General features: G+C 47.1%; 1 protein-coding gene across 22 annotated transcripts in view; it reads left to right on the top strand.

Annotated features, from left to right (window-relative positions):
• Nucleotides 1-17,381, top strand: part of B3GNTL1 (UDP-GlcNAc:betaGal beta-1,3-N-acetylglucosaminyltransferase like 1) — a 68,726-nt gene that overhangs the window by 38,612 nt on the left and 12,733 nt on the right. For 13 of the 22 annotated variants that reach the window (XR_012130993.1, XR_012130990.1, XR_012130991.1 and 10 more), the window contains 2 exons: nt 7,831-7,926; nt 12,017-12,145. Coding sequence is in view for 18 of the 22 variants with exons in the window: in XM_073236197.1 (XP_073092298.1) it covers nt 7,831-7,926; nt 12,017-12,145 (225 nt within the window). In the remaining 4 variants the exon portion in view is untranslated. The remainder of the gene's footprint in view (nt 1-7,830; nt 7,927-12,016; nt 12,146-17,381) is intronic. The other 9 variants (XM_073236194.1, XM_073236192.1, XM_073236188.1 and 6 more) reach the window with 3 other exon arrangements.

Raw genomic sequence — 17,381 nt, 5'->3', positions numbered from 1 at the left:
ATTAATTGACCATGTATGTTTGGGTTAATGTTTGGAGTCTCTCTTCTGTTCCACTGGTCTGTGGCTCTGTTCTTGTGCCAGTACCAAACTGTCTTGATTACTTTGTAGTAGATTACTTTGCACTTGATTACTTGATTGGCTTTGTAGTAGAGCTTGAAGTTGGGGAGCAAGATCCCCCCCACTTTATTCTTCCTTCTCAGGATTGCTTTGGCTATTCGGGGTCATCGGTGTTTCCATATGAATTTTTGAACTATTTGTTCCAGTTCGTTGAAGAATGTTGCTGGTAATTTGATAGGGGTTGCATCAAATCTGTATATTGTTTTGGGCAGGATGGCCATTTTGCCTATATTAATTCTTCCTAGCCAGGAGCATGGGATGAGTTTCCATTTGTTAGTGTCCTCTTTAATTTCTCTTGAGTGTCTTGTAGTTTTCAGGGTTTAGGTCTTTCACTTCTTTGGTTAGGATTATTCCTAGGTATTTTATTCTTTTTGATGCAATTGTGAGTGGAATTGTTTTCCTGATTTCTTTTTCTATTGGTTCATTGTTAGTGTATAGGAAAACCACAGATTTCTGTGTGTTAATTTTGTATCCTGCAACTTTGCTGTATTCCGATATCAGTTCTAGTAGTTTTGGAGTGGAGTCTTTAGGGTTTTTTATGTACAATATCATGTCATCTGCAAATAGTGACAGTTTAACTTCTTCTTTACCAATCTGGATTCCTTGTATTTCTTTGTTTTGTCTGATTGCCGTGGCTGGGACCTCCAGTCCTATGCTAAATAACAGTGGGGAGAGTGGGCATCCCTGTCTTGTTCCCAATCTCAGAGGAAAAACTTTCAGCTTCTCGCTGTTCAGTATGATGTTGGCTGTGGGTTTGTCATATATGGCCTTTATTATGTTGAGGTACTTGCCCTCTATACCCATTTTGCTGAGAGTTTTTATCATGAATGGATGTTGAATTTTGTCGAATGCTTTTTCAGCATCTATGGAGATGATCATGTGGTTTTTGTCCTTTTTGTTAATGTGGTGGATGATGTCGATGGATTTTCGAATGTTGTACCATCCTTGCATCCCTGGGATGAATCCCACTTGGTCGTGGTATATGATCCTTTTGATATATTTTTGAATTCAGTTTGCTAATATTTCATTGAGTATTTTTACATCTACATTCATCAGGGATATTGGTCTGTAGTTTTCTTTTTTGGTGGGGTCTTTGCCTGGTTTTGGTACTAGGGTGATATTGGCTTCATAGAATGAGTTTGGGAGTATTCCCTCCTCTTCTATTTTTTGGAAAAATTTAAGGAGAATGGGTATAATGTCTTCTCTGTATGTCTGATAAAATTCTGAGGTAAATCCGTCTGGCCTGGGGGTTTTGTTCTTGGGTAGTTTTTTGAATACCGCTTCAATTTCTTTGCTCATAATTGGTTTGTTTAGCTTTTGTGTTTCTTCCTTGGTCAGTCTTGGAAGGTTGTATTTTTCTAGGAAGTTGTCCATTTCTTCTGGGTGTTCCAGCTTGTTAGCATATAGGTTTTCATAGTAGTCTTTAATAATGCTTTGTATTTCTGTGGAGTCTGTCATGATTTTTCCATTATCGTTTCTGATTCTATTTGATGTGTGTTGATTCTCTTTTTCTCTTAATAAGTTTGGCTAGAGGCTTATCTGTTTTGTTTATTTTCTCAAAGAACCAGGTCTTGGTTTCATTGATTTTTTTCTATTGTTTTATTCTTCTCAATTTTGTTTATTTCTTCTCTTATCTTTATTATGTCCCTCTGTCTGCGGCCTTAGGCCTCATTTGTTCTTCTTTTTCCAGTTTCGATAATTGTGATGTTAGACTATTCATTTGGGATTGTTCTTCCTTAAGTGTGCCTAGATTGCTATATACTTTCCTCTTAAGACTGCTTTCGCTGCGACCCACAGAAGTTGGGGCTTAGTGTTGTTTCCATATATTGCTGGATCTCCATTTTAATTTGTTCATTGATCTATTGATTATTTAGGAGCATGTTGTTAAGCCTCCATGTGTTGGTGAGCCTTTTTGTTTTCTTCGTACAATTTATTTCCAGTTTTATACCTTTGTGGTCTGAAAGGTTGGTTGGTAGAATTTCAGTCTTTTGGATTTTGCTGAGACTCTTTTTGTGAGCTAGTATGTGGTCTATTCTGGAGAATGTTCCATGTGCACTTGAGAAGAATGTGTATCCTGTTGCTTTTGGATGTAGAGTTCTGTAGATGTCTATTAGGTCCGTCTGTTCTAGGGTGTTGTTCAGTGCCTCTGTGTCCTTACTTATTTTCTGCCCGGTGGATCTGTCCTTTGGAGTGAGTGATGTGTTGAAGTCTCCAAAAATGAATGCCTTGCATTCTGTTTCCTCCTTTAGTTCTATTAGTATGTGTTTCACATATGCTGGTGCTCCTGTGTTGCGTGCATATATATTTAGAATGGTTATATCCTCTTGTTGGACTGAGCCCTTTATCATTATGTAATGTCCTTCTTTATCTCTTGTTACTTCCTTTGTTTTGAAGCCTATTTTGTCTGATACTAGCACTGCTACACCTGCTTTCTTCTCACTGTTGTTTGCATGAAATATCTTTTTCCATCCCTTGACTTTTAGTCTGTGCATGTCTTTGGGTTTGAGGTGAGTTTCTTGTAAGCAGCATATAGATGGGTCTTGCTTTTTTATCCATTCTATTACTCTGTGTCTTTTGATTGGTGCATTTAGTCCATTTACATTTAGGGTGACTATTGAAAGATATGTACTTATTGCCATTGCAGGCTTTAGATTCGTGGTTACCAAAGGTTCAAGGTTACCTGCTTTAGTATCTTACTGTCTAACTTAACTCGCTTATTGAGCTGTTATAAACACTATCTGGTGCTTCTTTATTCCTCTCCCTTCTTATTCCTCCTCCTCCATTCTTTATATGTTGGTTGTTTTATTCTGTGCTCTTTTGTGTTCCCTTTAACTGCTTTTGTGGGTAGCTGATTTTATTTTTTGCCTTTAGTTAGTATTTGGTTGGTCTGCTTTCTTTGCTGTGAGTTTATTTTCTCTGGTGACATCTGTTTAGCCTTAGGAGTGCACCCGTCTAGAATAGTCCCTCTAGAATACCCTGTAGAGGTGGTTTGTCTGGGAATTGTTTAATCCCTCCTTCATATTTAAATGATTATTGTGCTGGATACCGTATTCTTGGTTCAAGGCCCTTCTGTTTCATTGCATTAAGTATATGATGCCACTCTCTTCTGGCCTGTAGGGTTTCTGTCTAGAAGTCTGATGTTAGCCTGATGGGTTTTCCTTTGTTGGTGACCTTTTTCTCTCTAGCTGCCTTTAAATCTCTTTCCTTGTCCTTGATCCTTGCCATTTTAATTATTATGTGTCTTGGTGTTGTCCTCCTTGCATACTTTCTGTTGGGGGTTCTTTATAATTCCATGGTCTGTTTGATTATTTCCTCCCCCAGTTTGGGGAAGTTTTCAGCAATTATTTCTTCAATGATACTTTCCCTTTTTCTCTCACTTCTTTCTCTGGTACCCCTATAATGTGGATATTGTTCCTTTTAGATTGGTCACACAGTTCTCTTAATATTGTTTCATTCCTGGAGATCCTTTTATCTCTCTTTGCGTCAGCTTCTATGCGTTCCTGTTCTCTGGTTTCTATTCCATCAATGGCCTCCTGCATCTTATCCATTCTGCTTATAAATCCTTCCGGAGTTTGTTTCATTTCTGTGATCTCCCTCCTGGCATCTGTGATCTCCCTCCGGACTTCATCCCTTAGCTCTTGCGTATTTCTCTGCAGCTCCATCAGCATGGTTATGAGCTTTATTTTGAATTCTTTTTCAGGAAGACTGGTCTTCTCTCCAAGCTCCTTCTCAGGTGTTGTCTCTGTGATTTTGGTCTGTCTCAAATTCTACCTTTTCATGGTGATAGAGATAGTTTGTGGAGCTGGCGCAAGTGACAGCTGGGAGAACATTCTTCTTGCTGGTTTGTGGCCTTCCTCTCCTGGGAGAACAGCGACCTCTAGTGGCTTGTGCTGGGCAGCTGCCCGCAGACAGGGATTCTGATTCTTGCCTGGCTGCTGTGGTGTTTAGCTCCGTGTTTGCTGTGCGCGTGGCCTGCCTCGGGCTGCAGCTCCGATATGGCGGAGCCGCGTCGGAGGGGAAATGGCCGGGAGGCTGTTTATCTCCATGAGGGGCCTCCAAGCTGCCCTGCTATCCAGGGGTTTAGGGTGCCCAACGTTCCCCGGGATTCTCAGCTGCTGGGCTAAGTGTCCTGGGACGCTTCCATCCAGCTGTGGGGTCCTTCTCCCTTTAAGACTTTCAAAAAGCACTCGCTCTTCTTTGTCCCTGGGGCATCAGCTGCGGGACCCGTTCACAGGTCTTACTGCCTTGATTCCCTAGTATCCAGCACCCACGCATGCACTGTGTCTGTGCTCTGGTGCAGATGGCTGGAGCTGGGTGTTCAGCAGTCCTGGGCTCCCTCTCCCTCCCTGCTGACTCCTCTCCTCCCACCAGGAGCTGGGGTGAGGGGCGCTCGAGTCCCGCCGGGCCGGGGCTTGTATCTTACCCTCTTCGTGAGGCGCTGGGTTCTCGCAGGTGTGGATGTGGTCTGGATGTTGTCCTGTGTCCTCTGGTCTCTCTTTTAGGAAGAGTTGTATTTGTTGTATTTTCAAAAATATATGTGGTTTTGGGAGGAGATTTCTGCTGCTCCACTCACCCTGCCATCTTGGCTCCACCTCTGGAAAACTGAGTTTTATTTCTAAAGTTGACATAATTTGCATGCTACAGTAATCTCCAGTTTTAGCTCCTGTTTCAAACTCTGATTTTGGCACTTGTATACATAGTGTTTTTAATGAACACTATTATCAGATATAATTCAGATGCATAGAATTCACCCTTTAAAATGGACAAGTCAGTGTTTCTGGCATGCTTGCCAAGTTGGGCAGCCGTCACCACTATCGAAGTCCACAAGATCCCAAGCCCCCAAAGGAGACCTGTCCCCACTAGCAAGGGCTCCCCCAGTGCCTGGTGCCCACCGGTTCATAGTCTGGCTCTGGACATGTCACAGGAATGGACTCGCGTGATGTGTGGCCTCTGTAACCAGCCTCTCTGGCTGAGCATCATGTTCTCAGGTTCATCTGTGTTCCGGTGTCAGCAGTTGATACCTTTTTGTAGCTGGTGGCTTTCCAGCACGTGCTGGTGGGCTTTTGGGGGGTTCCAACTTTTTGGCTGCTCTGAATAATGCCACTGGAACGTCCGCACAGGCTTCTATATGGACAGACGTTTTCAGCTCTTGGGGAACACGCCTGGGAGTGGAGCTGCTCTGTGTAACCTCTGGGTCCAACACCACGCTGTTTCCATGGCTGCCGCGCCCTCTTACATCCCCACCGGCCGGTGTGAGGTCCCATTTCTCCACATCATCACCGACCCTTTCTTAGGCCTCCCTTATTGTAGCCGACCTCGTGGGTCTGGCATACCTTATTGTGGATTTAATTTGCGTTTTCCTGATCTCTAGCAATATTGAGGGTCTTTTCATGCTGCCCTTTGTATTTCTTCTCCCGAGAAATGTCTATTCCAGTCCTCTACTGGTTCTCAAAAATTGGCTTGTCTTTTTGTTCTTGAGTTATAATAATTCTTTATATGATCTGGATACTAGATCCTTGCTACGTATGTACTTTGTAAATATTTTCTTCCATTCTGTGTGTTATCTGTGCACTTTCTTGATAGCATCTTTTGAAGCACAAACTTTTCAATTTTTATTAAGTTCAATTACCTATTTTTTAATTTTTTTGGTTGCTCATGCTTTTGTTGTCATGCATAAGAAACTGCTGCCTGATCTAAGATCAAGAAGATTCACACCTGTGTTTCCTTCTAAGAGTTTTATAGTTTGAGCTCTTATATTTAGATCCTTGATCCCCTTTGCATTAATTTTTGTATATGGTGTGAGGTAAGGGTCCAACTTCAATCCTTCACTTTTGCTTGTGGACCATTAGCCGCAGCACCAAGAGTTGAAAAGCACCTCTCCCCAACGCTGTCTCGGCGTCCTTGTTAAAAGGCAGCCGATCACAGCAGGCGGGCTTGTTTCAGACGCGCCAGCCGGCCCTGCCGACCTCTGTGTCTGCCCCGACGCCAGGCCCATGGTCCTGATCACTCCGGCTTTGTGGTTTTGGAGTCGGGAAGTGTGAGTCCTCCAACTTTGTTGTTTTTCTAGGTCATTCTGGCTCTTCTGGGTGCAGTGCATTTCCATATGACTTTAGGGTAAGTTTATCATTTTCTGAAATTAAAAAAAAAAGGCAGCTGGAATTTTGACAGGAATTAGGCTGAATTCGTACATCAGTTGGGGAGTATTACCATCTTAATATTCACTCTTTCCATGAAAATGGGATGCCCCTTCCATTGATTTAAGGCTCTGATTTCTTTCTAGGGTGTTTTATAACTTCCAGTGCCTAAGTCAGGCACTCTTTTATTAAATTAGTTTGAGTATTTTATGATGCTGTTATAAATGAATTCTCTTAAGTTCAATTTTGGATTGTTCTTTGCTGTGTCTAGAAGTGCAGCTGTGTGTTGTGTATGGATCCTGTGCCCTGAAGCATTGCTGAGCGTGTTAGCACCGTGGTGTGTGTGTGGCCCTCAGACTGCTGCTTATAGGGCAGTATCACCTGCAGGTTGAGAAAGTTTTACTTCTGCTTTTCCAAACTAGAAATAAAACACATTTTAAGCTTTTCTTCCTATTGTTCTGGCCAGAACTTCCAGCATAATATTGAATTAAGTGGTGAGAGTATATATTCTTGTCTTATTCCTGATGTTAGGGAAAAAGCTTTCAGAGTTTCACCATTTTAAGCACATTAGCTGTGGGGTTTTTGGTAAATACCCTTTATCAAGTTAAGAAAGTTACCTTGTACTCCTACATTGACTAGTTTTGTCATGAAAAGGTATTGGATTTCGGCAAATGCTTCTTCTGCCTCTGTGGAGATAATGGTGTCGTTTTCATCCATTGTTCTCTTAACATGACATATTACATGGATTGAGTTTCGTATGTTGAACCCTTCTTACAGTCCTGCTGCAAATACCACCTGGTCACAGTGCGGATCCTTTTTCTATGATAATGGACTCAGCTCACTAATATTTGTTGAAGATTTTTGCAACTGTCTCCATAAGAGTCATTGGGTGTGAGGTTTCCTTGTGTATTTTTGAAACCAACTTTGATGGCAGGGCGCCACTGGCCTCGGAGAGAGAGGAGATGTTCCGGCCTCTCTTTTTGGGAGAGTTTGTGAAGGAGTGGCATTAATTTGTAAACATTTGGTAGGATTTTCCAGTGAAGCTATCTGGTCCTGGGATTTCCTTCGTGGGAAGCTTCTCTGCTTCTCATTGAGTCTCTCCCTGGTTATACATCTGTTCATATCTTCTGTTTTCTAAGTCAGTTTTGATGGTTTGTGTTTTTCTAGGAATTTGTTCCATTTCATCTAAGATATCTAGTTGTTATCTATATGCTTTATGCCATTTTTGTTTTTTTGTCACAGTTAAGAACAGCATGTTTATTTTCATTTTCACATGAAGCTTTAACATCAGTCGTGAGTGGGGTGGTGGCGGGAAGGTGTGTTCCTCGTTAACACGGGCGCTGAGCGCTAACCTGGGAATGGTGGCCTGCGCATGGCTGTATTTGGCCTCTGACCTGCCCCAGTCCATCTGTCGGGGGCTGGACACCATAGATCTGGCTTGGTGTCCCTTGAACCTTTGTACCTACAAAGAAGGACAAATTCATTTGTCACTCTCTGCATGACATTTGTGGGAAATAAATTACAGGTTCTTTGTGACCAGCTGTTCTCTGTTAATTCTGTCAACACTAATTGCCTCTAGGTTTTCACCTCCAACGGCCCAACTGTGATCATGCCTACCTGGTTCTGCTCTCGAGCGTGGTTCTCCCACGTGGGCCCGTTTGACGAGGGCGGGCGGGTAAGTGTGGGGCCCCTGCAGGTTCCGCCTCTGGGGTGGGGCGGGGGGGAGTACTGTCGTTGCCCGTGGTGTGTGGGCCTGCCACACCCCAGCCCTTCTGCCTGTGGGCACCAGGCCCTGGTCTCCTACCAGCCTCCTGGCACCCAAGGGTTAGGAAATCACCTCCCATGAAGGGCGTCCGGCACTGCTGCTTGGGCCCTGTGGCACTGCGTTTGTTCTGCCAGAAGCAGGGGATTTCTGTGTGAAAGCTGCCAGCACCGGGCGTCAGGCCCTGACTCCTGCCTGCCAGGGCCCAGGCCCCGGGCTGCCTCATCCTGGCTTAAAGCTGTTTGCAGGGAAGGGCAGGATGCGGGTGGTGGTGGCTGTGTGGCCTCCGGGTGCAGCAGGAGGGAACAGCGTGTCCTTTGTGCGGGGCGCCCTGGCGTCCGTGCCCACTGAATCCGGCCCTTCCTGGCAGCTTACCTTCCCGTGGGGCACACCTGCAGGGGCTCAGCCCGGCCGGTCCCCAGCACCTGCCTAGATGTGGGGCCCCACAGTCTCCCACTGCTGGGCTGGAGGCAGGAGGGAACCTGGATGCACAGAAGCTGGCAGAGCGTCTGGACCCTGGGGTTCTGGGGTCTGGAATTCCAGGCCGGAAGCTGGGGGCAGTGACTCGTCGTGTCCCCAGGACTGGCCTGGGCAGGACTTTAGTGCCAAGCTCCCCGTTCTCCTCCTCCTGTCCTGGCAGGCCTGCTGGGGTCATAGCCACCCCACCTGAGGACCCCCAGTCTCAGGGAGTTTGGCTGTGCTGGGAAGCAGGCACCAAAGTGGGAGAGATGACAGAGCCTTATTTTCCAGGCAGGGTGGCCTCCCCACCGGCAGATTCTCCCTGAAACTAGAAGAAAAGGGTGGGCGGAGGGAAGCCCAGTGTCTCCCTGGGTGACACACCGCCAGGCGCTGCTGTTTACATTCTTCTGCAGAAAATGGTGCAGAGTGGTTACCCAGGTGACACTCCATGGGAAACAGATATGTCCTCAAATCACAGCCATGAGCAGACTCAGAATGTGGGCGCACACCAGCTCCCCTGGCTCCTGTCAATTCTGCCTGGAAAAGAGGCTCCCGGAGAAAAGAAACCCCATCTCTGCCTCTGTACCGGGGATCAGGGATCAAAGACCAGGGGCAAGAAACCAGAGACTGGGAACCAAGGATCGGGGAGCCGAGACCAGGGAGCAGGGGCCATGGTGTGATGGCACCGTGGCTGGAGAACGAGGGATTGGCCGTGTGAGGAGACAGGGAGCCCACCGCCAGGACTGCAAGGACGCGTGTTTTCGAGGTTCTGTGAGACGCTCCCAGAGAAGCAGGTTGAGCTGAAGGGTTCTTCCAGGGGGCACCCCCAGGGGAACACAGATGCCTGAGCCTGTCCTGGGCTTGGGCCTGACCTCAGCGACTCTTGCTGGGCCTCCGAGAGGTGCTGAGGTCCAGCAGGGCCAAAGGACTGTGGCTCTGGTCCTGTGAGAAGGGCTGAAGCAGCAGGCGCTGGATGCGCAGGTGAGGGTGGCAGCTGGGGTGAGCGGGATCTGGGAAAGTGACAGTGCGGAGCAGGGTGGGAGGGAGCGGTCAGCCTGGGAGGTGCGCCTGATCACGGCCGAGGGTGCCAGACACCCCAGGAGGTGCCGTTCAGGCCATGAAACAAGAAGAAAAGCAGTAAGACAGCATCTGTGGGTCGGGAATGGCCGGCATGTGCCTGAAAGCCTGCTGTGCCGAGAGGCCGCAGCTTCCCTGGGGCTTGCGCAGTCGGTCTGGGGGACCGTTGGGCTGTGGGGCCCGGTCAGCCCCCTGGCTTGGGGCCAGGCTGTTCTCAGTCGCTGGGTCTCAGCAACTGTCTCTCTGACAAACTTACTTCATTGTGTAATTTTCATTTTCTGATTTATTTTCCTACATTTCTTCAATGTCCCTCATTAAATTTTTACTCAAATCTGCTCTCCCTTGAGGGCCTCGTAACTTAGCCTTTATTTTCTCATATGAGCCCTCTTGACCTCTTCCTTGAGGGGTTTCCTGAGGTGTGACGTGCACACCATCGTAGTGCACAGCGTGCTTCGGCAAGGCCACGGGAGGCACCGCCGCTGCAGTTGGAATGGGGACGTCAGGCAGGCCCGTCCCCGGCGGAAGCCCTGAGCCCGGCCAGCCCACCGGCTTGGGGCCCAGTCCTGCATATGGGTATTGGATTTCTTACTCGAGAATTCCGCCTGGGGGGTCATCTCTGCGGTCCCCCGTCTGGGTGGTGGAGGAGCTCTGCCCCATTCGTGGTCTATGTGGTCTGTCTGCAGCTGTGTGGTCCTGGTCCCCGGTGGGTAGCACGATGCCCAACACACGACGGCCCCCTGGGCCCGCGGTGAGGCAGTTTCCCCAGAGGGTTTGGGGTGGGCCCGGAGGAGGGGGCGTCCTCCATCCGCTTCCCTTTGTCCTGCAGGACCCAAATCCCTTCCCACAGGCTCTGAGGCACAAGGCGCCCCTAGCCACCAGGACCCCGCGGTGCACATGGGCACTCAGCACGCCGGGCCCAGTGCTCCGTGCACCCAGCCACCCTGACCTCCCATCTCGGCCTCTGCATTTCCAGCAGGTCAGGGAGCCTGGGCTCCTGTGAACAGGCACCTGCCAGGCCAGCCAGGTGGGGGGTGGGAAGGAGCGGGTGGGACACGTGGGACAGAGCGCTACCTCACGCAGAGCATGGTGCCCTCTGGCGCCTCCTCACTCTGAGTTATTTTTCCCAGAAGTAAGGAAGCCTTGAGGGTGAGTTCTTCCAGGCTGTGAGGAGAGAAACACCTTTATTTGTCTTTCTTAAACTGTACAGTGCACGATTACATGTGCTCTTTAAAGGAAACTTTTAAAGTGCAGAAAATTAGAAAAAAGAAAAATACACAGCCCGCCTGTGACCCCATCACAACACAGCTGCTCTGCGCTTTGCATCCTTCCGTCCTCACTGCAAACGCTTAGCGGAGCCATAAACACAGTGTGGGAACTTGACTTCCACTGTACCGTTTTCCCATAAACAAACACACACCGTCAGTTCCAGCACAGACGCAGTCAGGGCTGTGTGCCACCCTCACCGTGCCCGGGTGACAGGGTGTGCCTGGCTGTCCCGTCATTAGCAAGGTGTGGGGACCGGAGGGCTGTGCGGACGCACTCCATCATGCCGCCGGGGGCCAGGACTCCTGGATGGCGGTGGCAGCCTTCGGTGCTGACCATGGCATTTCAGTGCCAACTTGAGACAACAGACCCTCAGGGCGGGTGGCCACAGCCCTTGCAGAGTCCAGGCTGAGCCAGGAGGCGGCAGCAGGCAGGGTCCCCCTTCATCCAAGGGTGACCGGCCACCAGGCTCTGAGGACATCTGAGGCTTGTGCTGGGGAGATGGACAAGCGAGGCAGCAGCCGAGGCCATGGGCTCCTCAGGGAGCAAGTGGCAGAGCTGTGCCACACCTGCCTTGGTGGGACCTGCCCGAGGTTCGAGAGCTGCCAGGGAGCAGGAAGGGCTGAGCCAGCCAGCAGTGGGCGTGGACTGTGAGCACCCAGCCTGCAGGAATGTGTGTCCCAGTGGCTTCGACAGCTGGGCACGGGCTGGCGCCGGGCTCTGTCCGCTGAGTGTCCAGCTGCCTGCTGCTGAGAGCTGGGGTGGTGAGGCCTCTGCTCTCCTGATTTTCATTCCTGAATTTAAGAAAGTAAAGGGGCACCGACCGACCACAGGCCCTGAGGCCCAGGCCTTGGAGAGAGGGCAGGGTGCCCCTTCCCTCCAGGCCGGGGGCTGGTGTCACGAGATGGAAAGCCCGCAGGACCCTTCAGGCAGAGCCCCTGGCCCAGGGAGCAGGTCTTTCTCAGGTCAGAGGGCAGCCCAGGAGCTCTGCTCCTGCAGCCCCTTCTATCTTGAAGGTACTTCATGGGGTCCCGTGTCCATGTGCTGGGGCCGCTGGGCAGGCAAACTCACCGTGACCTCAGGGACCAAGCTGGGAGCCGGTTCAGGGGGGTCCTGTCTGCTCACCAGAAGAATTTGATGCGGGGACATGTTCTGTGGTGAGCAGACATGGACCAGCAACACCCGTGCCCGCTCTCGCCTGCAGGGTGTGCCCGAGGACCTGCTCTTCTTCTACAACCACCTCAGGAAGGGCGGCGGGGTCATACGAGTGGACCAGAGCCTCCTCCTCTACCGCTACCACCCGCACGCGGCCACACACGCCGTCCTCGAGTATGTAGGTCCCGCAGCTGCACTTGGGGGGTGGCTGAGGGGCCGGCATGGGTGCCCAGGGTCAGCTCTGCCATAGGCAGCAAATCCGGAGGGTGGCGGGCGTGTGTGCATCTCGGGCCTCTGCCCCAGCTGCCCCAGGATGAAGTCCAAATGCCTGTTCTCATGTTCTAAAGGGCAGTAGAACCACATGTACATGCTGTTCTGGGGTGTTGCTCTCATTTGCTTTGAGCTGATGGGACTCTGAAAGTGCACCCTGCGCCCACAGAAGGGAGGCCTGCCAGTCCCTCGCCCTCTTCCCTCATCGGTGTGGGCCCGTGTCCCCTCAGGCTGCAAGGCCACTGGCCCAGGCCGTGGTGGCTGGGCTGCACTCAAGGCTCCCTGCTGGGCACGCAGGCATGGTGCAGAAACGGAGGAAGCGTAAAGGGAATTAAGGGTGTGCTTTTCTTTCTTTAGTTTGAGCCACGTGTGCACATGTGTGGACACGCGGCATTTTCCTCACTGTGTCTGCTCAGTGCCACGCTCTCACAGTGCTGTTCACTCTTGGGGATGGGGAGGCATGGGGCCCTCGACAGGTTGCCGTAGGGGACCCTCTAAACGTAAGGAGCTCAACACAGGGAACTGCATTCGCGCTTCCTCTGCCATCTGCCTAGAGGGCGTGAGACTCGTGGAAGGTCGTGGCTTCCCAGGGGGGACTCCTGTCCTGGGAGGCCTGATGCGCACGGTCGGGGGGGGGCCCAGACTGCAGTGTCTATACTGACTGGGGAGGCCCTGAATATGTCCAGTGTTGAAACGTAGCATCTTGGTTTTCCAGCTCGAAGCAAAAGAACTTGATTTTTTTCTCATGTCTTTTGTTAAGTCTGATTTTTCACGCAATAGCTTCAGTGGAGCTTCCCAGTGAATGAGACTCATTGCAAGTATTTACACACAGGGAAGGAGGTCATTTGTCGGAGGACGTAACAGTCCTAAATGTGTACACCCCCAGCCAGAGTTTCCAAATACGTGAAGCAAAAACTGACAGAAATAAAGGGAGAGAAACAAATCGGTTACAGGTGGAGATTTTAACAGTCCTGTCTCGGGAGTCAATAAAAGTAGAGGAGAAATCTGTAAGGATACGGGACATCTCAGCAGCACCGGGAACCAGCTTGACGAAATACATCAACAGAACGTGCCACTCGGCTGCAGAATAGACATTCTTTTAAATTGCAAAATAGACAATATTTTATACCACAAAACAAGTCTGACACAGAATTAAATTAGAAACCATTAAGACATATTGAAAATCCAAAATATTTGGAAATTAAGAAAAAAAATGACAAAGGAAATTAGCAAAAAATCTAATTTGATGACAATTGAAATGATGTCAAAATATGTGGAATTTAGTGAAAGCAGAGTTTATGGCAAATTTTTATGGCTTTAAAAGCTCATGCAAGGATGCCCACTGTCCCCTTCTATTCAACACAGTACTGGAGGTCCTCGCCATGGCTATCAGACAACACAAAGAAATAAAAGGCATCCAGATTGGCAAGGAAGGAGTTAAACTGTCCCTGTCTGCAGATGACATGATATTGTACATAAAAAACCCTGAAGAATCCACTCTAAAACTAAACTAGATCTAATATCTGAATTCAGCAAAGTTGCGGGATACAAGATTAATACACAGAAATCTGTTGCTTTCCTATACACTAACGATGAACTAGCAGAAAGAGAAATCAGGAAAACAACTCCATTCACAGTTACATCAAAAGGAATAAAATACCTAGGAATAAACCTGACCAAGGAAGTGAAAGGCCTATACCCTGAAAACTACAAGACACTCATGAGAGAAATCAAAGAAGACACCAATAAATGGAAATACTTCCTGTGCTCATGGCTAGGAAGAATTAATACTGTCAAAATGGCCATCCTGCCTAAAGCAATCTACAGATTCAATGCAATTCCTATCAAAATACCAACAGCATTCTTCAGTGAACTAGAGCGAGTCATTCTAAAATTCATATGGAACCACGAAAGACCCTGAATAGCCAAAGCAAACCTGAGATGGAAGAATAAAGCTGGGGGAATTATGCTCCCCAACTTCAAGCTCTACTACAAAGCCACAGTAATCAAAACAATTTGGTACTGGCACAAGAACAGAGCCACATACCAGTGGAACAGAAGAGGGACTCCAGACATTGACACAAACATATATGGTCAATTAATATACAATAAAGGAGCCATGGACATACAATGGGGTAATGACAGCCTCTTCAACAGCTGGTGTTGGCAAAACTGGACAGCTACATGTAGGAGAATGACACTGGATCACTGTCTAACCCCATACACAAAAGTAAACTCAAAATGGATCAAAGACCTGAATGTAAGTCATGAAACCATAAAACTTAGTTAGAAGACAACATAGGCAAAAATCTCCTGATTATAAGCATGAGCAACTTCTCCCTGAACACATCTCCTCAAGCAAGGAAAACAAAAGCAAAAATGAACACATGGGACTACATCAAACTGCAAAGCTTCTGTACAGCAAAGGACACCATCAGTAGAACAAAAAGGTATCCTACAGTATGGGAGATTATATTTGTAAATGACAGATCCGACAAGGGGTTAACATCCAAAATATATAAAGAACTCAGACACCTCAACACCCAAAAAACAAATAACCCTATTAAAAAATGGACAGAGGATATGAAGAGATAGTTCTCCAAAGAAGAAATTCAGATGGCCAACAGACACATGAAAAGATGCTCCACATTGCTAGTCATCAGGGAAATGCAAATTAAAACCACAATGAGATATCACCTCACACCAGTTATGATGGCCACCATCAGAAAGACTAGGAACAACAAATGCTGGCGAGGTTGTGGAGAAAGGGGAACCCTCCTACACTGCTGGTGGGAATGTAAGCTAGTTCATCCATTGTGGAAAGCAGTATGGAGGTTCCTCAAAAAACTCAGAATAGAAATACCATTTGACCCAGAAATCCCACTCCTTGGAATTTACCCAAAGAATACAACTTCTCAGACTCAAAAAGACAATGCACCCCTGTGTTTATTGCAGCACTACTTACACTAGCCAAGATATGGAAGCAACCTAAGTGTCCATCAGTAGATGAATGGATAAAGAAGAGGTGGTACATATACACAATGGAATATTATTCAGCCATAAGAAAGAAACAAATCCTACCATTTGCAACAACATGGATGGAGCTGGAGGGTATTATGCTCAGTGAAATAAGCCAGGTGGGGAAAGACAAGTACCAAATGATTTCCCTCATTTGTGGAGTATAACAATGAAGCAAAACTGAAGGAACAAAATAGCAGCAGACTCAGAGACTCCAAGGAGGGACTAGTGGTGACCAAAGGGAAGGGGTCAGAGAGGGCGGGTGGGGAAGAAGGGAGAAGGGGACTGAGGGGTATTATGTTTAGTACACATGGTGTGGGGGGTCACGGGGGGAACAGGGCAGCACAGAGAAGGCACATGGTGGATCTGTGGCATCTTACTACACTGATGGACAGTGAGTGCATTGGGGTATGTGTGGTGACTTGATAATATGGGTAAATTTAGTAGCCACATTGTTTTTTCATGTGAAACCTTCGTAAGAGTATATCAATAATACCTTAATAAAATATTTTTTAAAACTCATTATAAAAAAAGAAACTAAGCAATTAACTGTCTCCACATTTAAAAGTTACTAAAGTAATATCAAAGTGAACTCAAAGTAAATAGAAAAAATGAAAAGTGGGAGATGAAATTGAAAATGGACAGGCAACAGAAAAAAAGTGAGCAAACCAAAAATTGGTTGTTTGAAATAAAATAGGCAAACATCCAGCAAGACTTGAAAAATAATTAAATACAGATTACCCATATGCTGGGACTGAAAGAGGGACACACTACAGACCCTACAGATCTCTGAAGTATAATGAAAGATTAGATTGATAGTTCAAAAATATCCTAAGAGGAAAACCAAGCCGGATGGCTTTACTGACATACTCTATGAAAGATTTAAGGAGGAAATACCACTCTTAAGAAGTTCTCTCAGATATCAGAAGAGGAGACCTATACTGGGTGCTGTGAGGAGCTCCCCACTCACTCCATGAGACCGGCTGGCCTCTGTTACCAAAATGTCCCGAGAACATGACATGACAGTAAGATTACAGACCAGTATTGCTTATGAAAATATGTGCAAAAATCAATGACAAAATATTATCAAACTGATATAACGTATGTCAACTTTACCTGTTTTTAAAAAAGGAAAAAAAATACTAAGTCAGATAAAGAAATGTATAGGAAAGGATAATACATCATGAATCCAAGTCTGGCTTAACATTCAGAAATCAATCAGTATGACCTACTGTGCTAACAGGGTAAAGGATAAAAATGGACCTACTGACCCAGGAGATGCAGAAAAGGCATTTGACAAAATTCAATACCCATTCATGATTTTTAAAAAATCTCAACAAAATAGAAGCGGTCACTAACTGCACACTTAATAAAGACTGAATGCTCCCCCCCTAAGATCAGGTGTGAGCAAGCGGAGAGCTCGCCGCTTCTGTCCGACGCTGTCACAGAGGACAGGGCAATAACACGAGAAAAAGAAGAGATGCGGGCATTGAAAAGTGGAAGTGAATCGTCATTTGTAGGTGGCATGATTGTCTTTCACAGGAAATCAACCAGTAACTTAGTAAGTTCAGGCTACAGGCTTGCAGTGAACAACTGGAAAATGCAGCTAAAAGCATGTATGTTGGCATCAAAAATGAAATACTTCTGGGTAAATTAACAAGGTATATGTATGTCCCCTAAAAACTACCCCCACAAAATGCCGAGGGAAATTAAAGACCCCTATAATATAGATGGAGAGAGATTCCACATTCGTGGATTGGAAAACTTGTACTGCACATCAGTTCTCCCCAAATTGATGTGTAGGTTTAATGCAATTCCAAAAAAAGTCTCAGCCGGTTCCTTTGCAGAAATTGATAATCTGATTTGAAAATTCACATGGGAAATCAAAGGACCCAGAATGGACTAAACCACCTTGAAAAGAACAAAATTTGAGGCCTCATAGTGCCTGATAAGTTTCTCTGAAGCTACAGAAATCAGAAAAACGCAGCCATAGCGTAAAGACAGATCAGTGAAACAGAATAGCCTCCAACATAACTGGTTTTCAGCAAGGTCTCCAAAGGCATTTGATGGAAAAAGGAAAATATTCTCAACGAGCAGAAGAACTGGATGTCCGTATGGGAAAAACT

Source organism: Manis javanica, chromosome 4 (assembly GCF_040802235.1).
Source record: "Manis javanica isolate MJ-LG chromosome 4, MJ_LKY, whole genome shotgun sequence".
Taxonomy (NCBI): domain Eukaryota; kingdom Metazoa; phylum Chordata; class Mammalia; order Pholidota; family Manidae; genus Manis; species Manis javanica.
Note: the sequence above shows the minus strand (reverse complement) of the source record. Positions and strands in the feature narration are given on the sequence as shown.